Source organism: Electrophorus electricus, chromosome 4, assembly GCF_041902795.1.
Source record: "Electrophorus electricus isolate QZ-2024a chromosome 4, ASM4190279v1, whole genome shotgun sequence".
Lineage (NCBI taxonomy): Eukaryota > Metazoa > Chordata > Actinopteri > Gymnotiformes > Gymnotidae > Electrophorus > Electrophorus electricus.
This window is the reverse complement of record NC_137500.1, coordinates 6,518,899-6,542,384: the sequence shown is the minus strand read 5'-3', so window position 1 is coordinate 6,542,384 and position 23,486 is coordinate 6,518,899. Positions and strand designations below refer to the sequence as shown.

General features: G+C 38.4%; 2 protein-coding genes across 2 annotated transcripts; one reads left to right on the top strand and one right to left on the bottom strand.

Annotated features, from left to right (window-relative positions):
- Positions 1 to 2,095: 2,095 nt before the first annotated feature.
- Positions 2,096 to 6,632, bottom strand: isl2a (ISL LIM homeobox 2a). The gene is made up of 6 exons (XM_027017158.3): positions 6,512 to 6,632; positions 5,844 to 6,033; positions 5,058 to 5,320; positions 3,739 to 4,022; positions 3,364 to 3,531; positions 2,096 to 2,789 (listed from the first exon to the last, which is right to left on the bottom strand). The coding sequence occupies exons 1-6, from the start codon at positions 6,567 to 6,569 to the stop codon at positions 2,673 to 2,675; spliced, it is 1,080 nt and encodes a 359-aa protein (XP_026872959.1). The 5' UTR covers positions 6,570 to 6,632; the 3' UTR covers positions 2,096 to 2,672.
- Positions 6,633 to 9,059: 2,427 nt separating this feature from the next.
- etfa (electron transfer flavoprotein subunit alpha) lies at positions 9,060 to 23,300 on the top strand. Its single transcript, XM_027017137.3, has 12 exons — positions 9,060 to 9,211; positions 12,582 to 12,731; positions 12,816 to 12,897; positions 13,320 to 13,402; positions 17,334 to 17,433; positions 18,132 to 18,242; positions 18,472 to 18,573; positions 18,816 to 18,884; positions 19,018 to 19,100; positions 21,081 to 21,146; positions 21,684 to 21,764; positions 22,926 to 23,300. Exons 1-12 carry the CDS (start codon positions 9,173 to 9,175, stop codon positions 22,959 to 22,961), a joined length of 1,002 nt encoding a protein of 333 aa, XP_026872938.2. The 5' UTR covers positions 9,060 to 9,172; the 3' UTR covers positions 22,962 to 23,300.
- Positions 23,301 to 23,486: the final 186 nt, after the last annotated feature.

The following is a 23,486-nucleotide window of genomic DNA, read 5'->3' as shown; positions in this document are numbered from 1 at the left end:
TGGCAAAAGCGTTTTACACGGTTATTTTTTAAATCATATTTGTAATTATCTATTCCAGTATATAGTAATCCGAAACGCTGTCTTTCAGTTGATGGCTGGCATATCATATCGAATAAACATTTTATTTAACATTCTTTATTAATCAACATCCAGTCAGAAAAGACTGACAGGGAAGAAGCGTAGAAGAAATGTTGCCCATAGGCTATACTGGCACAGTTTATAGTTAACACAAAGCTTGTTATTTGTAGATTTAGATATCTTTTTTCATTTATCTTGGTGATTGAATGGGAAATCCGGGAATTACTGTGCGATGCAAAGAACAAACGCATTATGTTAAGAACAAGACGGAGAGTTCACAGATTTGGCAAATTTAGGTCACGGGCTTTGACTTGCATTGGCCGTAAATACGCGACAAACTTTGGATGCAAGTTTATCTGTTATACTAATTTAATCTAATAGTGATGGACTGCATGTTTTACTTGTTATAAACACATGTAATTTATTGAAATGTGCTTTTCGTAATTGTAATTAAATTAAGAAAGGAATTTGAACTGAAATTCAGTTTTTGACCTCTCTTTAGGCGAGACTCCCCTGTAAATGAACTCCACAAACCAACTGTCCACAACATCTTGTTTAAATGCTGATATATTAATGATATACGCAGTGCTTGAAAAGATTTGTAGCGTTTTCATTGATTTCGTTGTCCCGGTAAATTCTAACGTGGCCAATATGCTACTATCTATTGTTTACACTGTTCAGTTGTAAACAAGCTTGGACCTAGTTTACGAACTAAAAAGGGAAAAAGAAAGAAAGAAATGCATTTGTTGTAGGCTTTTCTTTACGACTTCTCACGCACTTGTTTATTTATTCAATTGCCAATTTGTTTACGCCACTCTTTCATTCATTTATTTGTGCGTTTATTCCGATAATGAACATTCTTTTTCGGAATTAGAAAAGTGCTAGCCAACACATTTCTCACTTTTCCTTTCCTACATCGAGAAGAAGTCTGATTTAACAGTCTGCCGGTCGTAGGCTGACCTAACCTCCATATCTAGCGGCTATCCAGCTTGGATACTCGGGTCGGAAAGCAAATAAACCCAGGACAAGCAAGGGTGCGTTCGCCGAGAGGGAGCTGCCTTCAGCTCCTAGAGAGGTGAGTTTGTTGTGGCTCCATCCAATGTATCATTTGCAGGTGATGCCAAGCGAAGATAAGAGGTCGCCGATCCTTGTCCTCTGTCTAGACTTCGGCTTTACAAGCAAAACGAAATTGATCACAAGTCCGAGGTTAAAAGATTCGGTCAATATCCGGTTTACGTGAGATACGTACACCGATATGCGGCATCTAGAAAGGCTTAAATTTGACATCCCAGGTTGAAGACCTATGAATATGTTTATAGTTGTTTGGTTCAAGGCCAAGATGTATGTCCCTGTGACAGTTTTAATATAGTCAGAGGGAGGTTGGGGACTAGCGAAGTTCGAAAACGCTACTTCAGCAAACTTTTTTTTCAAATCACATTTCCAGTGAATTAAAAGATGGGAAGTAAGACCTACGTATGTTTACACATCTGAAGTAGGCCTACTGATATCTAACAAGATCAATCATGGCAAATGTCTACTTATTTAATATATAGGTTTACTTATGTGCAAAATCAATCACAGCAAATCCCGGCGGTGAAGCCCTTATTTGTGTCCAGTCGGACCTAAATGAACAATCTTGGTTTCAATAAAGCGGGTGAATTTCTTGTGTTCTGACTTTTCTATGGAGCTATAGGTCTAATTATTTCCTATTTATTTCACGACTATAATTCAGAATAGTACGATAACTCTTTTGTTTGAAATGTAGGCTATATAATTTGACTAAAAATGCAAATCATATCATGCATAAACGTTTCTTTCACTAGAGTGAGTTTCTTATCAGGACAGATAACGCCATTCACGATTATTTAATTCTACACAAGTTGTTCCGGTTTGCCATATTTGGTGTAAAGCTTGTCTGTGCTGCAGATTAATATACGCCCACTTACAAAATCTTTTGATCTGGATGTTACACATTTAAGGGTATAGAGGCCTTTGCATGCAGAGTTCCTCAGACATAAACACTTAACATAGTTTATTAAGATACTTTCTAAATTCTTGCAAAGGACGGTTGTCCTGACAATAAATAACAATAACTTACTTTTTTCTCGAGAGGTTCAAACAATCTGTCCTCCATCCGTAAAGATAAAATATTTTACATATCACTTTTATACATCATCTTCGGAGATCATGCGCATTAAGACAAATGTGGTTTTTCTTGTCTCAATGAATTAGGGAAATATCACGTGTCGATAAGCGTACATAATGTTAACCTTGAATGAATACTGGTAAGACACTATTATTTAAAAAAAAATGTTGACAGTGGTTCAACTTGTTCATATTCCTTGGGACATTGGTTTCGCTCGGATCCATGTAGGCCTATCTTGTGTGAAAAAAAAAAAAAAAGTTCTGTAATACGTCTCGAAACTGTCGCTCGGACAGGTTCCTCCGTTTGGCAAACCGTTTCTTCAGTTAAATCCATTGTTACTGTATTTGCAGGTAATCCCTTGTCTCCGACGGAGGCTGTGAGGTGATCCGTGTTCATGCAGGGCACTCGGGAACATGCTGGGGCGGCAGGGGGCAGTTTCCGTCGGCCCTCACGTCTCCACGGGACTAGACACCATGCTGTTGGGGGTGTCGGGTAACTGCGATGACAGAGAAGTCACATCGCTACCCGAAGAGTTACCGAGGGAGCCCGACTCAGAAAACGACACCTACGAAAGAGGAGAAGTGGGAAAAGTGGAATGAGCATGTGTTGATTTCCCTAAAAGCATTACAGCCTACACAGGCCTAAAGCATGCTTTTATTTACCCTGTACTTGTTGCGGCTAACGGTTAAATATAATTTTACAAAAGGTAGTCGTATTATCTGAGGCTGATCTCCCAAACAGTCAGTTTAGATCTAACAAACATTTGCGTAATTTCTTTGGATGCGTGACAGACAGCATGCCTAAAATGAAGCTGCCAGATGTGTCTGAAATCAGTGTCTCTCTTTCAGCGGGCGAGGCAATTATCGGTTTAAAAAAAAAAAAAAAAAAAAAAAAAAAAAAGAAAAGAAAAAAAGTAAATAAATAAATAAAAAACAAAAAAACCTAACAAAAACAAACTTTTTTTCTCAAATAAAACTATCGTAGGATTACTGATGTTTCGTCATCAACTGAAAAGATAAATATAGCATGGTAAATAAATATACCTACAGAAATGTAGAATGGTAAGTGAGCAAAACGACTCTCAGGTGCTTTAGTTTTCTGTCTGCGAGTGAGCGTGTTATCTGAATGCCACGTCTTACCAGCTGTTGGAATGCGGGTTGATCCAGGTCGCTCTGTAAGGCAAATTCGCTTAAGGCTTTCCAGGGTGGCTGATACGTCTGAACCTCTACAGGATTTCCCTGGACTGTGTTGTCATGCCTAATCGGACTTCCTGCCACCAGAGGTGTCCCTGTTAGTCCTTGAAGATTCTGTGGGCGGTTGAAAAAAAAGGGATGTCGAAAGTAATATCAGCATTGAAAATATTTAATTTCGGCGACATGTGGCATTCACTGGATATCACAACCAGCCTGTGCACTTCACAGTTTAATCACTACAATTTAAGCAGGTAACATTGTCAGTTTGTCCTGTTGTACGCAAATCATTTTTCCATGCATAGTCATTGATGGAAATCTTACAGTTTTATCGCTGTGTTGTTGCTGTTGCAGCTGCTTCATGAGCATTGACCTCTTCTTGTCTTTGCAACGTTTGTTTTGGAACCATACTCGAATGACTCGTGGACTGAGGCCCGTCATTTCCACGAGTTGCTCTTTCATTAGCGCGTCCGGCCTGGGGTTTGCGTTGTAACACGTCCGAAGTGTGTGCAGCTGCTTCTCGTTCAATACCGTCCGCACGCGAGTGGTTTTTTCGGACTGCTTATGCACGTGGTTCCGATGCGGTGGCTGTCGCACTGGCACGGGTTCTGCGAACAACCCATTATACTTTGCTTTTCAAGAATGGCATCATTCACCTACCACATCTAGAGCCTTAACCGTAACTGAGCCACAAAATATGCACACACATTCAACACTGTAATAATGATTTAAAACGTACTTGGGCCAGCATATAAATAGAATTTGCCATCAGCATTTTTGTGAGAAGTCGTGGAGTTCATTGCCACATTTTTATACTAGGCTAAGTGGTTACGTCACAAGAAGATATAAAATATCTTCACCACCATGGTAAACAAAGATGGCTTACGGGCTTAAACAAAAAATATGACATTGCAGCAAATAATGCTACACATCGTTTAATATAATTTCCATATCCACTTCCATATATCCCAGGCGACTAAACAATAAGCGTTTCACCGTATGCATTCGGTTTTAAGGATTAAATAGAATCCAATCACGATATGCAACGTTCTTCGGTGTTCTTTGCCTCTCTGTTCTACACATAAACTTTTTTTTTAATATTAGTTTTACGTGTCGAAAATGACCGAGTTTGCCGTTTTTCTTATTTCCGTTTTGATGCATTTTAAGAAACATTCAAGCAACATACATTCTGGTAATTACAAATTTTACAGTTTTATAGTCTTACAATGAATCACACTATTCAGTTCAAGTGTCTTATCAAAGTAAATGATAAGCTATCTTAAACAATCAAAGACTTTCGGGTCTGGTACTGAATATGAGGAAAGCGACACAGAGGCCAGTTTATTAAGCTTTTATTCTGCAGTGTTGCAGTTTTACTATCTCGGTTAAATATAAAAAATCTCTGTATAATTTTCGAATTGACCTAACGCCATCATAATATTGTATCGCATTTACCACACCTTTGTTCAGATTTATTCTTATTATACCAGCTAATAATAATAATACAAAATAATAATAATAATAATAATAATAATAATAGCAAACAATAATGACAATAATTCGAGTTATTATTATTATTGTTATTATTATTATTATTATTATTATTATTAATAATAATAATAATAATAAAAACAACGACTCACCTGACATGTGTATTGACCTGCTCGAGTGTATATTTCCCGGGCTAATGGGACTTCCTGCTGAGGCACGCTCCATCAGTAGACCGTGGTCTGCCCGGCAAAGGAGCTCCTCTTCCCGCAGAGAAAACTCGTCTCCAGGAAGGAGATGTCTGCTACAGACCGAACACCTAAAACACTCCATGTGATAGACGTTTTCCCGGGCCCTCATCACTAGGTCACTGCTGCAGAACCCGATGTTACATTTTGCACATTTGATCCCGAATAATCTGTAATGATCAGAATAAACAGCCACTCTTGATATTTGAAATGAATCACATTATAAAATCACATTAATGAATCACATTCTAAAATCAAGATTGCATAAAATAAGTCTATGCAATCTTGATTTTAATGAGATAAATAAATGAAAAATATTAATAGTGGGAGGCCTCACTGAAATGAACCGTATTCTAGAAAACGCTGCTAGTAAACATTAGTAGTGTCAGTTATACAGTTGCTAGCCATATAATGATACTTTTGGGAAAATGTTTATTTATTTTGTGATTTTACTTTTCAATTAAACGTGTTCCATTGCCCATACAACAACTTCCGAAATGGAGTTATAATGGAGTCACAATTTTTTGCCGAATAGGGCGTGCAACTAAATAGGAAAAAAAAGTTACTTTCAGCCAGTCTACATGTTCAGCCTGCTGGTGTTTGTCTTCTAATTTTGTACATTACATTGAAAAAGCCACATTTTACTGATCAAGATCTTAATCCACAAACGTGGAAAATCCAAGATATTTCTACCTTACGTAATCTCGTTTGCAATATGTTTTGCCATCTCGGACAAAGCAAGTGCACGTCTCATCCAGGTACTGACTGCATTCCGCACACTTGAGACAGGCTGCGTGCCACTCCAGGTCCGGGGAGACTCTCAGGATGTACTGGTCATGGATTTGACTTCCACAGCCTACACACATGGCGATTCCGGGCTTCTCTGTATAGAATGCACGAATTAATGCCACCACCTGCACCTCATTTAATCTCCACATATCCTCACTGAACCCACCGCGTTCGCACTACAATTATATTATAGGGTCAAAGCATGTATGTCCACAAGTTCATGCACGCCACTCCACCAACATTTTTCCCATTTTTGTGGAATTATCGTTGCCATTACCCACTAGTTGATGAAACTGTCGAAAGCAAAGCAAAACTAAATAACACAAATGTGCCAGAGGATATTTCCTCTTTTAGAATTATTCTACCCAAATAGCAAAAGAAAGAAACAAAACGGATACATATACACATATTAATATATATGTATGTATATCCGTGAGCTTTCCCGGTAAAGAACAATTGGTTAACATGTCTATATTGGGCTATGTCAAAACCGTAACCCAAACTACACGCAAAACAACTTTTAAAGGCCTCTGAATGATAGAATTCCTTAACAAAATAAATGCATTACTCACTTTTTGAATGATCCCCCATATCACCCAAGAAAGAAGATTGGAGTAGAATATCCACCATACAGGATGGCTAGCGCAAAGGGCTACAGACGAGGAAACAGAGTGGGAGTCTGCACCGTCCCGAGCAGACTAATAACTTGTAGCCGATCAGCTAGCAGCCTAGTGGGAAGAGCGAAGGGCCGACACGCGGAGTGACGTCACATGCAAACTTGTAACATATGATGACCGAGGGTCTGGGGAGGAGGTCCCAGAAGAGTCAGCATGGTTTGCACTTAACAAGGGATTTTGATCAATGAAAACACATACCTCAAAAGTGTTGCCCAAATGAATTAGAATGCGTCTGATTACGCCCTGAAATAATAATTCATTATTCATCCTATCAGAAGTCCATAGCTTATAGCCTAGTTAATATCTAAATATCTCATTCCGTTTTAGAATTGACCTATTACTCGAATGAGTTGCGTATAAAAGTGTTAAAGCGTATAAAACATTAAGAAATATAACATGTCTTCGTTTCTATTTAACAACACCGAGCCTCAAACTTGTTTTTTTTTTCCGAGCTTTCTGTAGATATAACGAGATTCCACGAAACATCACCATCATTCTTTCTTTCTAGTCTATACACGCGTGCGCCTGTCAGTATGCTCTAGTGCGGAGCCTCCTGCTGGACTCGGAAGTTAACTACATATTCTCGCTCCAGGCTTTGGACGTTGATTCAAAACCAGCCTTTCTGCATTTATCTGCATTTGCAATTATTATTTTGGCCATTAGCACAACGTGCTAATGTAATTTACACCACAAACTTTGAAAATTAACATATTATTAAATAGACGAAAAATCCTATCTGTGATAAACCACTTAAAATTAGATCGATAGTTTTCGGGGCGTCTTCCCTCACCTTTCGTTTCCTCAAAGAGAGATTGTCTTGTATTTCCAAGACACAAATTCTTTCAAGTAGCCCAGTTCTTTTCTTTTGCGATGTGTATGTCTGACCCTCTGTATTCAGATTTAAAGCTTTCAAATCTAACATTTTACGATTCTAGACAGTTAAATTGACATTTTCTCCATTATTAACATTGGTATTTATTAGATATTTTGGAACTGAGCAGCAAAGAATATTGGAATGAACTGTGAGTTTAGCCAGGTTTACGGATTTGTTCGTAACGATATTTGTTCAGTAATTTATGCTAGCCTACTATAGAGCATACGTTCCCGACCTTTGTCAATGACGCAAGTTGTATTTTGAAAAATGAATACAATGCATAATTGAAACTAGTCAAGTTCTGAACGAGGTCATTCTCGTTTTGTCTAATAGGTTGCGTTCCCCCACTAACAGTAACTAGGTCGCTTCATTCAGTTGGTCAATAAATAGGCTGATTAATGACCATTTTCCCAACCATTCATCCTTCCATCCATCTATCAGAAAAATAACTCTAGGAGATGTAATATATTAGACAACCTTCAAACCTACCAAATAGCTATATTCCTTAAATTACCAGCACTTTTTTTCAGTGACAATATTTATTTATTTCAAACCATCAATAATAAGGCCTTTTACCAGTTAAATATCTCTATTTGTTTGTTTATTTGTTTGTTTTCAAACGCTTGTTCATATAGGCTAGGAAATATCTGAGATAGGACTAATATAGTCTACCATATAGCATACATAGGTATTTTAAATATGACTGAGCAATTAGTAGTATATGTTCACTTCAAATTTATATAATCCAGTATAAACAAATAAACCCTAATGCTGTACTAACTACAAATATGTAGAGTACACTTGTCATAGAATTCTTCAACCCGTCATGCACCTCAGAAAAAAAGAGGTGGACTATCAGTAAACGAAAAAAAAACAAAACAAAAAAAACCCATCACCTTTGGCTGTGTCTTGGAAATATCCCTTTATTTCCATATTCACCATGTATGCGTCCATTTAATTCAAACAAATTAGTCGAGATAGTTCATGTCTGAAATGTGGAAGCTATCGTTTAACTACGCTAGCTACCTGTCATTTATGTGCGTTATATCCTTCAAGTAGGGAATGAATATGGAATTTAACCACATGCTTCATAACGGGGTTTCTAAAACAGACATGGGCCTACTTCGGAGATTAGTGATGAGTAGTCTATATACTCTATATACTGATATAGTCTATATACTGATAGACACGCCATAATAATCTTCGCAATTTCAGAGACATCAGTTTTAATGTCATTTTAAATCGCGCACACTTCATAAAGTGAAGAGTACTCAGAAAAACAGCACTGGATAAAAGCGTCAGATAAATGCCGTAAATGTAATGTAATGTACATGTAAAACAGTCCATATTCCGCGATTTGGGACATAGAACACAGAAAAAAACGTTGGGATGTTTTTCTAGAATAAAAGAAAGGAAGAGACAAAACGATGAAAAACGCGAACGTACAATAAGCCATAAATTATGATAAAATGGAGAGAAATACACTTAATATGTGCGCGCGCGTGTGGTAATAATAAGATATTTTTATTTTTATTTTTTGTGCGTGTCAGTGGCAGTGCGTGTAGATCACCTAGGGGTGACGGAAGTGCTTGTAATTACTAGTCGTAGCACCGCGATAATCTCGCGATGGTTGTCCTTTCGCTGGCCAGACTGGGATGTTGTAGGACTGCACTGGTCTAATCATGCTCAGAGCAATTCAGAGGACAAACCTTAGGACGTCGGTAAGTTGCGAACATGGCGATGTTGTGGCTAGCCGACTTTCTTCCTAAGCGACATCTCAATACGTTCTTACGAGTGAGTGCTGGAAGCAGTTGTTTGCACGACGGTTTGCACAAGCAAAGCACCATTGCTAAGCTAACTAGCCAGGAAGCTAACATATAGCTAGTAAACGGCTAAAATAGTCGTCGGCATGGCAGCCTCACCTTCAGTAATAACAGGTTTTCCCTGGGTCAGATTCACTGGCGCCTGCCACTGGACTTTTGTAGAATAATGTTTGGTAACTAACAAAATGAGTGACATGGCTGACTAACATAGCCACACAACGAACATGCTAACTGCTAGGTTATCTGGAATAGCTAAGATAGGTTAGCTAGCTGATCACTAGGTGTCATACAGAGCATTCATCTCTAGACTGACAAAACTTACGCAGTTTTTGGTTTGGTTGCTGCATAGTAAAGTCTCTCGGGGTTCAAACCCCCTTTCGTTGTGTATAAACATCACTTTGTACAGATGATATGATCGTCTTGTTGGTTTTACTAAGATTAAGATGGTCCTCTAGCTAGATAGGTTGGCTGTTAGCCATGTTTCAAGGTTAGGCACTTCGTGAATACCTAGTTAACACTCACGGTCTTTATTACAGCCTTTTCTCTGCTAGTTTGGACAGTTTCTCGAAACATTCTTGAAGTTTTCTCAGGTGCTTGTGTATTCCTCAAAACAGCTTGTACACCACAGCACACTAATTTAGATAACCGGTGAAATGAAGGAATTCATTAAAAATGTTTCGAAATGTAATTTTCTTGTCATCCATTTAGTCAATAAGCCTAAATTGTAAAATCTCTGAAGCATTGCCTGGAGACATGCCAGTCAACATGTTTAGTTATGTTGTCAACATGACAATACATTACTGAAGTAATTTAACAGTGAAAGTGTTATCAGTTGCTAAGTTTACATCAGTATCATTTCTCCATAGCCATCTGAATTTGCTTGTGCATCAAATCACATGTATTTGTGTTCTAATAACCATTACAAGGTCCTAACACATTTGTAGATTTTTGCATGACAGGGATACTGCAACATTTTTAAGGTGGATTTTTAAATTTTAGGACAACAGAAATTGCAAGAAAAATCTTCTTGTCCCTCAACCACCCTCTACAAAACTTTGCTAGGATGTCATTACAGGCAGCGTTCATTGCAGTGAATAAAGAAACATGGTTGTGTGTCTGTAGATCATGTATTTTCTACCTCCGTGCTGAAAAGAATTGTTCTATAGGATTCAGGAAAGTAGAATAAGGTGGATGATACTCCATCTGCATCCTCTGGAGGGCATCGTCATTCCCTTATTGCATTTGAGCAGTGGAAGCTTACATTATCGCATACTACAACATAACTGGGCAAGTCAACTTGTAATAAAGGATTTTCTGGAATAAGATCTCTGAAGAGTGTCCAAGTTGACCACTGGGTGTTGTAGGGCCCATTTACAGGAATGTGTGCACTCACATCATTCTCATATATTCTGGCAAACAGTTATATTCTCCTCCCACTGCCCAGGGACATCCACTGTAACTCTGTGTCCTGTTATATTGTGACCACAGCACCTACATTTGGACAGGTTGAAACCAGCCTCATCTGAAAACTCCAGTATGGAAGGGGTTTCATTTGACCCCAGTTCTGTAACTCTCTAAACATCAAAGATCGCATTAGAAATCAGCAGTGTGCATTACAGTACAAGTTCATCTCTATAGCTAATCTAATCTGAAATACAGCTGATACTGAATTTTGTGCAATATCATTACATTGTATACAGTAAAACACAACTAGTAAATATATGTTAAACACGGTGTACTGGGGAGATTGGAAGATTTAAAGTACCTGCACATACCAGTACCTCAGTTACACTCATGTCACTGTTCCTTTGTAACAGAACCCTGTTTCATTGACAACGTATTTTTCTTCAGTGCTCTGTCTGTTGTTGGCAGACTGACAGATGTCATTGTCTGCTACAATAGCACTCTTAACACTCTTATCCTGATGGCATTATTCTCAATGTCCATGTTGCAGATCTCTTGCTTTTGTTGGTGTGTGAAAAGTGTTCTTTGGTTACCAGCATTTGGACACCCTGCAGTCTTAATTGCACAGTACACATACACTGCTAAATTCTGAGATCCTGAATTTTATGTCAGTGCAAAAGTACATCACATTGCTGTGCTGCCTTCTTCAAAGTAATGTGTACTACGTAATAACAATTTTGGAAGATTTTGCAAACTTGTTTTATATTCTGAATGTTTGGAATATTAAAGACACTGTTGAGTAGCCAACATTGGGCTATACTTTCTGACCAGCCGCTGCCATTGTGAGACTATGGTTTACGACCTGGTCCACTAATGTTGGCGACCTGTTGGCCTCAACCTCCTTTCATATGGAGGCATTTACCTCTGGTCAACAACAACTTGTTGGTCTGTGTTCCAAAATTGCAGCATCCATAATTCACTGGTTTAGGAGCTAATTATATGCTTGGACTTATGAGTTGCAGCTGTATGCAATAGGCTATATGATGTGTAATTGGTTGATCTGACAGTTTGAACGCTTCCTTTATAAATGAAGTTCAAACAACACAGTTTCTAATTTTACCATTCAGTGAAACCTCTATTTGTACTCTGTTTGAACTATTTCCCATGACCAATGAGGGAACTTTTCTGACAACTGAATTAACATTTTTGCATGTGAGGACTTACAATGTGTACACATGTCTAAATGTTTTTCAGAGTAGAACTAAACAAGAAGTGTTTAATTTTGACAGTATGACTAATACAACTGATTTTTTTGGTCTAATTAAAAGTAGATGTACCTAATCTTAGAAGTACCAAATCAAAATCATTTTACAATGTATAAAAAATAATGAGAAATGACATTCTGTTGTGATAAACCGTGGAGATTTGTATATGTGATCATGAGAAGTACCGTTTTCATTTGAGAATTCTCAGTTTTCAACTGAGAAAAAAATTATCTTGGTAGTTAACATTTGCTTTTGTTTTATTGTTGAATAAAACACAGTGTATGCCATGTTCCTCATCTCCCATCAATATAATGGAAGTTAGAGTACACCTTACTGGCTTTACCCACTCCTCATTCCTTATTTAACGTGATATGCAAATTTTTATTGAATGACAAACGCCAGAACTAATTTGGTTTTGACTGAGATTCCAACAACTATTTTTGCTGTTTATTTGGAAAGGGTTCATCACTTTCGTACATGTAGAATCCCCATGTGTATGTTAAAGCAACGTATGAGATTTGTACTCGACTGTTGAGTATGTGTATATGATGTATAATGTACACTAAACCAGTACTGAATGTAATCCTTTTCCCCATCAGTCAAGTCTCATCCGGCGGTTCCAAAGCACCTTGGTGGTTGCAGAGCACAGCAATGACACACTAACGCCTGTCACTCTCAGTGCCATCACCGCAGCCAGCAAACTTGGTGATGAGGTGTCCTGCTTAGTTGCTGGAACAAACTGCGCTAAGGTATAATGACTGCCGCTATCTAAATTATTTACCTGCCATTGATTGAAGATCCGCTTTTAAATATTAACATGGGTTTGTGGGCAGGTAGTGGAGCAACTTTCTCGAGTTCAGGGAGTCAAAAAGGTGCTGCTTGCTCAGCACGATGCCTACAAAGGGTCATTACCAGGTAAACAGCTGTGGTTGTAGAATACGTGATGTTTTATCTCATAATTATATTGCCTTACTTTGCGGTTCTGTTATTGGTAAAGGTTGTTTTAAGCACTGTTTATTTAAATGTAAACTATTTAATTTAGCAATTTAGAAAGCACAGCAAGATATATCCACGTAGGTAGTGTGTGCGAAGGATTTTGAAGAGTTTGCCTTGTCTCTCTGTGTCTTTTAGTAGAGATTGCAGTGTGATTACAATAACACGTTAGACCTTTCTTTCACAGTAGACCTTATCAGAATAAAGGATACCTATGTTCTAATTAGCGTTTGCATGTGTTTATTATCTTATTGTATTGGCCAGTTCACATGTGTTTTATGGTTAGCCAGTCTTGATCGAATCTTTTATATATAACAAAGGTGACTGATACTCTTTCTTTACAGAGGAGTTGACGCCTCTCATCTTGGCAACCCAGAAACAGTTTAATTTCACACACATCTGTGCTGGAGCATCTGCATTTGGAAAGGTACATTTAAATGTAATTAGGTTAAAAATATTTAGCTGAAAGCTGGGTTGTTTTGTTTATGTAATACAAATATCTGTTAGTAGAAGAGTTCAGCTAAGGCTGAGACAAGTGGAAGAACTCCAGGAAGTTTATAGTTGTTTTGATAATCATGCATTGCAGGTTATTATATCTATATTTAACCTTACATTTAGACAATTATAACCAAAGTATACTTGCAAAAACTAGCAAAAAGACTACATGATTAAAATGCTTTAAAATTGTCTAATTTTTTAGATAAAAGACTAGAGTATTATCCTTACTTGAACAAGTGCAAGTGTGACTTGTGGGCAGGAAACATTTCTATGTACAGTTGTACAACCACCCCCTCAGTCTTCCCAGAAAGTCTCTAAATTAGCATTAGCATACCTAAAAGCACAGTCGTCTTAAAAGTTTGACATTTTTCTTGCTCAGGCACATTTTCTAAAACAACAGAAAAATATGTACTTTTTTTTTTTTAATCACCATTATCACATTTGTACTGTGCAAGTAAATTAGATTTCACCTGCAAAAGGCTAAGACTCACTCAGATTGTTTAAATTATGTTTCACACTTAAATAGGAATTAAAGAAGATGCATACAAATTAAACTACCTATTTTACTGGAAAACAAAAATTAACCCTTTTTCGTCCCACAAACTATTGGTGGACCTTGTAGTATTTGAACTCTGAATTCAAATCTGTTTTTAGAATTTTTCTATCAGACATGGGTTTTAAATGAAAGAGCAGTTACACTTTACAACAAGTATATATTACTTATTCATAATACAGATATGTCCAGACGTATTTGTAAAATGTACAGGTGTAGGATGTCCTCTTCATTATCCAACAAATGTGTGCCAACATTTTCCTTGGTATTGCTTTTTCATATTTTACATAACTGGAACAGCAACAATAAAAAAAAAAATAAAAAAAAAGGGTGATGGTGAAATTCTTAAAATTGTCTTGAATTGAACATACAAAAATACGTATTTATTTTGTATGGGACAGATTCTTTGTTAACCAGTGTTATCAGTACTTAAAGGCAAAATATTAAAATATTGTCAATATTGACCGGGTTCCTTTCAAGTGTGTTTCTGAACCTCTGTTGTCATTAAGAGTTCTAGGACCATTTTCATAATACTTGATAGTAACCATGCTACACCATTCAAAATGTGATGCGGTATTTAATTCATAAAGGTTATGAGTTAGCACGCGGATGCCAACTTACCACTGCCCTAGGTGAAAGCCAATCAAAATCTTCATGTAATTGAGTCCTGTACCCATGCCAAGAGACAGATGACCAGCTAAACCCACTCATCTCATCCATATCAGCTTCTTGGCGGGACATTTACTGTCAGCCGTGTTCACATGTTTTTGGTTTTTTTGGGGGGTGTTTTTTTGCGGCGCGGCGCCTTATTACAAATCGCTAGCATCTCATGCAAATGAGGATAAAATGTGAGAGTCAGTTTTCCTCTGTAGCCAGCTGAATAATAAGACAGTCAAAAATCATGTCACTGGTTTGTATAGATGGCCAGAAGTATGTGAACACCCCTCCTAATTATTGAGTTCAGGTATTCGGACACACCCATTTCTAACAGGTATAGAAAATCAAGTACATAGCCATGCAGTTTCCATGGACAAACATTGTCAGTGCAAAGGGTCATACTGAAGAGCACGGTGACTTTAAATATGGCACTGTCATAGGATACCACAAGTCAGTTCATGAAATTTCCACCCTGTTAGATCCGCCCCAGTCAACTGTGTTGTTATTGTGAAATGGAAGCATCTAGTAGCTGCAACAGCTCAGCCATGAAGCAGTCAACCACGTAAACTCACAGAGCGGGGCTGCTGAGTGCTGAAATATGTAGTGTGGTGAATTCCCATGTTCTCTGTTGCATCACTCACTACAGAGTTCCAAACGGCCTCTGGAGCAACATCAGCACAAGAACTGTTCACTGGGAGCTTTGTGAAATGGGTTTCCCTGGTCGAGCAGCTTCACATCAACCTTACAAAGATCACAATGTGCAATGCCAAATGTTGGCTGGAGTGGTTTAAAGATGCCGTCACTGGACTCTGGAGAATTGGAAATGTGTTCTCTGGGGTGTTGAATCGCACTTCACTATCTGGCTGTCTGACGGACAAATTTGGGTTTGGACGATAGCGGTTTTGAGCTATTTTTCAGGCCTTGAGCTAGTCCCCTTAGTTCCTTTGAAAGTTAATGTTAATCCTACTGCAACAGTTTGTGAAATAACCTTTCTTGTTTCAGCATGACTATGAACGTCATTTCATGCAGAGGCACAAAGACATGGTTTGATCTGTTTGTTGTGGAGGAACTCCTGGGGTTTGTACAGAGCCCTGACCTCAACCCCACTAAACGCCTTTGGGATGAAATATAATGGCAATTCTGAGTCAACTGTCAACTACCTAGTAATGCCAATGTTTGTGAAATAGGTTGCCATATATGAGAGAGAGAGAGAGAGAGAGAGCAGCAAAATTAAATGTGGGGAAAAAGTGTGCGTGTGTGTGCACAGTGTGTTTCTCCACTGGCCATCAAATCACTCATGCCTGTCGAATTACAGCAGGTCATGATTCTCACTGAGACTCTACATTGTTATACAAAATGCAAACACTGGTATATTTAGGACTGTAGTATGTACATTTAAGATTTGGATAAATGTGAGTTTTTGAGTTTTACATATAAAGTAAATGAACTGTTAGAGTTGTGTATTTATTTACTTATTTGACATTAAAACAATTCTAATTTGTAGATGATTTTTGCAAATCCATTTTGATCTGCAGTATTTGCACTGGTCTGCATCACTGGGCTTGTTTAGAACTACTAGTGGAATTGCGTAAATGTGCTTTATTAGCAACAGATATGTGTTTCTTATAATGTTTCAAAAAGGTGTTATGTGAGCGGTGTTCATAAGCAGTTTACATAAACTTTAATAATAGTTTTCACTTTAGTTTATGAATTGATGATAGTCACATGACTTGCTCTGCTGTTTCCAGTGCAGTCTCTGGCAACTGCAGGGAACAGGAGAGCAGATATTTATTTCTGCTCGAATGCCAGAGTGATCCTTCGCTTTTCTTCTGTGTGACATCAGCATATTCCATACTGTCTGTTCTTAAGTAGTAGGCCTATTCATTTCCTTTGCTGTTTTGCATGTTTGTTTTTGGGGTTTTGTTTTTCCTGTGCTTTTCAAGTTTTTGATGAGCCTCTCTCTTCCTCTCTTGAGGTAAATACATAGAGAGCACAGTTATAAAATGTAGAACGCGGCATTTACTCAGCAGTTCTACTTATTTTCAGTTTTTATTATTGCTTTAAAATAGAAAGGGTAGCCTAAATGAATCACGTCTGACACGCCAAAGCTCTTGGTGTGTACAACTCCTTACTTTTTGAATTGTTTGAGAAGTCTGTCTAAAATAAGTGAAGCTGAGCCCACCATTGTATGCATGAGCTATTTGTCATTCTGCAGCTAAACTGTCAGCCAGCCGATCTAATGGTATTTAAATTCAATTGTAATACATTTAACAGTATCTTGTGTAGCGTAACTCCAGACCAAATAGATGTATTAGTCTCAGATTCCTCTCTAGCTAGATGTATTTTATATGATGGATTTTTAAGTGGTGGATTTGGTTTCATTATATCACTATATAAAACCCTTGAATTACCAATATATGATATATTTTACATCCATACATTTTTTTATTTCATACAGACAGGATGTTTTTATTCTGTAGAAGGTTCAAGATCACAGACGTTTTTGAGACACTACAGACATCTATTTTTCAACTCCTAAAACTACAGCAGACAAACATATGTAGATTGTAATGACGAGCTGGTCCAGCCAATCCAGCGTGCATCTTAGAACTTTAATGAAGAGGAATGTGGTGTTTTTGTTTTTGTGTAGAATCTTCTTCCCAGAGTGGCTGCAAAGCTGGATGTAGCTCCCATCTCAGACATCACTGAGATCACATCCCCAGATACATTTGTAAGGACTATTTATGCAGGTAACTGTAAAAACATTTTTACTGCTTGTCTTTTGATTTAACAGTTGTACAAAGTGTGTGTTGAATGTGTTTTCATTCATATAAGAGCGTTCCTTTTCTCAGTCTCACATGAACACTCATTTGATTGCTCTCATGATTTATTGATGGTTTATGGCTACACATTGAATATCTCACACTCGAGTGTATTATATTTATTAAATCTTTAAAAAAAAAAAAAAAAAAAAAAAAACCACTGTTCAGCCTTTCTAACCAGCATTGCTGTAATTATGTGCCAAATATTTTTTCTCAAATTTATAAAAACGTGTAAAAATGTTAATACCCCCCTAATGATTTTAAGCGCTTTGTTTGGCCAACATACTTTACATTTTTCAGTCATCAAGACTTTATTCGACATAGATCATTCCACATAGGCTTTTTCATCGTATCCTTATTATATGACTATGACAGTACCCACTGAATCAGCTGGTATTTCTGCATGCTCTGTCCTATGTGGATCAACTGATGAAAGACCCCATAATTACCTGAAGAGCTGAATTAACCTAAGAATATTTCCCCATATGTATTTCCATTTGTTTCTCCAGTCCACAGCTCCTGCAATGTGTTCATGTTGCAGGTCATCGGGAAACCCTTATGTGGAAAACCCTGGGCATGTGGGTGATATTAAAACTCTCTGATGTTCACATTGCCTTTGCCCACAGGGAATGCGCTTAGCACTGTCAAGTGCAATGAGAAGATCAAGGTGTTCACGGTGAGAGGGACATCGTTTGAGCCTGCTGCTAAGGAGGGTGGAAGTGCTACTTCAGAACAAGGTTCTTGGTTCACACTGATCCAGTAGTGCACACTGTTTCGGGTTCTTTTAAGTCCATTCTTACAACTTAATACAATGTTCCAAAGCATTTTGATTATGTGTATAGAATGTCTAAATATTGTTTACATTTAAAATGAGGGGTTTGAATGAAAAAAATATATAGGAGTATAAAATTTAAAATTGCAGTTTACATGATTTGGAGCCGTTCTGATATGATGTGACTGCTGCAGTCTCTGCGCCTTCACCGGTTGGGATGTCTGAGTGGCTGGAGCAGAACCTGACCAAGACTGACCGCCCTGAGCTCACCAGCGCCAAGGTGGTTGTTTCTGGAGGTAGGAAACACCTCACAAGGACATGCCGGGGCTGATAACTATGATACGTCTTACTGCACCTCAGGAAAATCTATCATTTGCACCTGATCCCTTAAAATTACCTGATGATGAATGTCGCTTGCATGATTTGAACATAACAAATCAGTATGCTGAAAACCAAACTCGTATTGATTAGACAAGAGTCATGATCTGGTCAATAATGTTATACTATATATCCGTCCACCTTCTGTGTGTCATAACAGGCAGAGGCCTGAAGAGTGGTGAAAACTTCAAGCTGCTATATGACCTGGCTGACAAGTTAAATGCTGCAGGTTGGTAGGGTAATGTTTTCTTACTAAAAACGTAGTTTATGAAATGTAACAGGAATGCTTAAAGCGAGAAGCTCTCTCAAGCATCTTTGCATATGCCCTGAGTGTAAACTGTCTGGTACTCTTATTTCCCAAGTCGGTGCCTCCAGAGCGGCTGTGGATGCTGGCTATGTCCCTAATGACATGCAGGTTGGGCAGACAGGAAAGATTGTGGCTCCAGTAAGTAACATTTCTGTTTGCCAGTGAAGCTACAATGCGAATTGCTTCCTTCTTATTGATCTCCAAATGACTCCCAACTCCTAATGCTGATGCAAACTCTTTATAAACAGAACAGATAATTCACCCAAAGTCCATCAGAAGTCATTTATGCTTTATATCTACTGTGCTGTCAGAAGTATTTGATAAATATGTTTAGCAAAGTCTTTTTTGCCGTCTGATAAAGATGGATCCTCGTTGCCCTTTAAAAAGGTTAATTTTCCATTATCCAGTTCAAGTGGGACCTCCCAACTGTCATTATCCACACATTAGAGGAGCTTGGAGCTGCTGTAATGTAGTTAATGGCACATTCAGTCTCCTAAATGATTTACCAGAGCCATTAGTGGAGCAGACCGCTGTGAATGTCTGCCCTGAGCTCAAATCAGACAGCCCAGCCCCAAACCCAATCCTCCAAATATTTTGACAAGCTTGTCAGACAGTCTGTGATCATTGTGTATTCATAATCATCCTAAAGGATTAAAGAGAATTAATGTTTAAACTTACATGGAAATGAACTGAATTTGAGATGTCTGAAGTATTCTTCATGGTTTGCTGAGCATTTGTAGTGATTGTAATATTTGACCTCAAAAGGTTTTATAAAATGTTCATTTGATTTTGTCTTACAAACTGCTGTCACTTTTGTATTAGACACAAGTTGTGTTGTTATAGGCAAACAGTCATATAATCTCCACGATGTAAAGAGCCCATGCCTTTTGTCCAGGTTCTTGTAAGCTATTAGATTCAAAGTTTTTGGAAGACTGTATGTACTGCATACACGTTTTCTTCTTAATTAAGTATACCATATGAAACTTCAGTTGGACACTGCTCTGTCAGAAATATTTAGCAAACCCAAAATCAGTCATCCGCTATCTACTGTAAGGTTCCTTCCTCTTTGAATGTGCTGTTTGAGTCTATCCAGAGACACTTGTGCGCTGCACCATGGCTTTGAGGCTCAGCCTGGCCCTCTTTACAGTAATATGTAGCCTGGCTTTTAGGGCTCAGGCTGACTGTGTGTTCACAAATTGATGCTGTGCTCCTGGGAGAGTATGGCAGCCACATTAAACAGTGCTGAAATATTCATAGGGCAGTGCATTAAGCTGAGAGCCAGTGCTGGGCTCCTCCCCAGGGGAAGGGGAGCAGAGCCGTGCTACCCCGGGTACTCCTCCTTCAGGGATAAACTTCTCGTGATCATACAGCAAGCAGACAGGGATGTGTAGTCTATTGGACGATATGCTGTAATATGTAGTATACATGTGTGAATTATTTCTTGAATTATGGTTGCAACAGATGTGTAGATTGAAAAGGTTAGTAGATTGATGCACATCATTCACTCTCTATATTTTATGTTTTATTCAGTCTCAGTCTGTTTAATCTCCATTCCTGCTAATTACAGGTGGCATCTTCATGCGTTTTCTGTGTGTGAGCAGCTCATTTGTACCTGTCACATTGGTGCCTGAGGCATCATCCAAGTAGAGCGGAGCTCAGCGGGCGCAGAGAGCATTTTAAATGAGTTGTCCTGTTCTCTGGCAATTACTGTGAAAATGTACAGAACACAAATTATAGTGATTTAATTCAGTAGATTTATTAGGTAAATGTTGAAGATAATGAGATTAACAGACAAATGGAAAGTTGTCAGTATTTTATCATTTATCAATTACACCAGCTTAGTTGAAGAAGAATGAATGATAGGGTTGGTACTGGCACTAAAATATCTATTGGGTGTTCATAACACCAAAATCAGAATGTAAAATCTTTGAAACAGGGTGTTTAGTTTTAATTTCAAATGTCTGTTGTGGAACTTTGAAAGTTTAACCATTCATTCAAACCATTGCTGTAAAAAATGGTATTGGCACATATATACTTTGCTGCATTGTTGAGACTTTCAGAGGAACGGATCACTGAAAGTAACTGTTTGTCTGTCTAATTTCTTTGTTCTACCCACAGGAACTGTACATTGCAGTTGGCATTTCTGGAGCCATTCAACATCTTGCTGGAATGAAGGACAGTAAGGTAGGGCCATTCGTGATGGTCTGTACATACAGATGATCATCTTATCATTGGAACGAGCTGAATTACCAACTCAGACTTATGATCTCATGGGACCTCACTGGTGCCATGCTGATGGTCATCTCTGGCTTTCACAGAATAACCCAACTTGTCTCTGTCTTGTGGGTGGCTGTGTGTTCAAATGGAAAGAGTGCTAAATGTGATCTGGCGTAGCGTCTATCTGCATGTATAATTCATACACATTTTCCGCCTGTTCTGTGTCTTGTCAGTGCAGTTCCTTGTGGCTCCACTTCAAAATCTGCTAGACCATGTGCATCTCCCTCCTGATTCTCTGCCTCATCACCATACGTTCCCCAGAGCGTGCTTTGCTATAATGTAGATTAGACGTTGGATTGGAACTGCATGGCGGAGTGGGGGGTGTTATAAGATGTTCGCTGTTTCATAGCAGTAGAAAACTAAGTCAGAAGCCACCCTTGGGGACAAAAGTTGCTACAGGCCGTACTGTCGTGTGTAAAACGTGCTGTCTTTTGCCTTTTATAGACTATAGTTGCCATCAACAAGGATCCCGAGGCTCCTATCTTCCAGGTTGCAGATTACGGCTTGGTGGCTGACCTGTTCAAGGTAGGATACCGACGTAACATGCTTCATAAGGGACCGGGTCAAAAGCATGAGAACATCAGACGTGTTTAAAATTGTCTGATTAAAACATACTTTCTTTTTTCACTAACAATTACATGAGTGTAATTTTACATTTTTTGTCTGTACATGTAGACATCATTCTGACAGATACACAACAGATGCGTACGAGACCACGTTTATCTGGTAGCAAGGTTACTTCTCAGTAATGGCTGACCACAGGACAGAAATACAAATAAACTAATTAAATAATTAAAAAACAAACAAACAAACAGAAACGAAAGGCCTCTTTTTTTTCTGATAACTTTTGCAGCACACATTATTCCAGCCAATGGCAATGTGCTTCTGATTAATTATTGAGGTCCTGCATTAATCGTTCAGGCCTGAATTGGAACCTACGTTACTCGTACACATCATGAGCGTCTCTCCCTCCTTCTCACCAGAAACGTATCCGTTAATTGTCGCAAGTGTGCTTCTGATGAGTAGGCGATCATCTTTTATTTTCAGCGCCCCTTTGCCAGCGGTTTACATGGCCCGCTGGGTTCTGTGGTTTTACAGTGGCATACGCACTTTGAATGCCAGAGGGCTGCCACACACCCCAGTGCCTGTCTGCTGTTGGTGTTTAGCACCTGTAAGCCCAGCAGCATGTTTTCCTGTGTTTGCCCTGTCGTTCATGTTTTATTCAGGCTGTGTGGTACTTGGTGCAGGTGTGTGAGTAAACTCTGTAAAAGTGATTGGTAATGATAGACAGCAGCTCCTGAGCCAGAGCTGCTCTCAGATCATCTTACATGTGATCACTCCTCAGATAGCTGATTAAAACGGATAGGCTTTCTCCCCTTCCTTAACCTGAAAGCTGATCTGGGGAGTATGTTCAGGTGGTGAGATAGTTTTTCAACTGCTTTGCACAACACGGAAACCCCTGTTTTTACCTAATGGGATAGTTGCACACTAATCAGCCCACATCAGAGACTCTAAAAGATGATGGGCAAGCTCTGCCTCTGAAATTTGGATAATTGTTGCTTGCTACAAGAGAGCAGTTCTGTTAGGAAACTACATAGTCATAACCTAACAATCATTGTGTAGGTTTATCAATGTGTGTTTCATTGTTTACCAAACTAAATGCCATGATTATTTATCGACCCACAGGCTGTCCCAGAGATGATCGAGGTTTTGAAAAAGTGATATTCATGACTCGTCTTCTAAGCAGTATGTCTGTGGGAACCTCGGCCACTCCTGGGATCTCTAATTCGCTTGCTGTACGAAGGTCTTGAGAAGTTATGGAGAAGAGCTGGAAACGGCATTGGTTCTTTCCATTTTTAATACAGCATTCAGGAGTATCTGCCTTTTTGCTTACTGTTTGATATCATTATAATAGAGTAGAATTATTCATTCTTATGGCAACTGTGATCTAAACAGCATTGTTTTTGACATTGATTTAAAAGTCAGATTGTACCATGAGAAAAGTTGAAATCAAGTTGCACAGTATGTAGCGTGACAATAAATGTCATCTGTCACTTGCTATTCCTTGATTCCCTGAGATTTATCTAAGACCACTTAAGATTTATTTAAGACCACTTGAACTTATTATAATACCTTTTATCAGTTGGATATTAATGCCTAATCAATGCAAAGTAAGCTAAAGTGAGCTCGTTTGATATTTTGACAAGATGTAATTTTACGGTCTGGGCCTTTAAGTGCTGGCCTATA

Coding starts and splice junctions, on each gene's coding strand:
- isl2a (XM_027017158.3), bottom strand. CDS start 6,569: ATGGTGGATATTCTACTCCAATCTTCTTTCTTGGGTGATATGGGGGAT. Junction 5,321..5,843: donor TGCAAACGAGATTACGTAAG/GTAGAAATATCT, acceptor TGATCATTACAG/ATTATTCGGGATCAAATGTG. Junction 4,023..5,057: donor CAGGTCAATACACATGTCAG/GTGAGTCGTTGT, acceptor GGTTGTTCGCAG/AACCCGTGCCAGTGCGACAG.
- etfa (XM_027017137.3), top strand. CDS start 9,173: ATGCTCAGAGCAATTCAGAGGACAAACCTTAGGACGTCG. Junction 13,403..17,333: donor GAGCATCTGCATTTGGAAAG/GTACATTTAAAT, acceptor GTTTTTGTGTAG/AATCTTCTTCCCAGAGTGGC. Junction 18,574..18,815: donor CAAGGTGGTTGTTTCTGGAG/GTAGGAAACACC, acceptor GTGTCATAACAG/GCAGAGGCCTGAAGAGTGGT.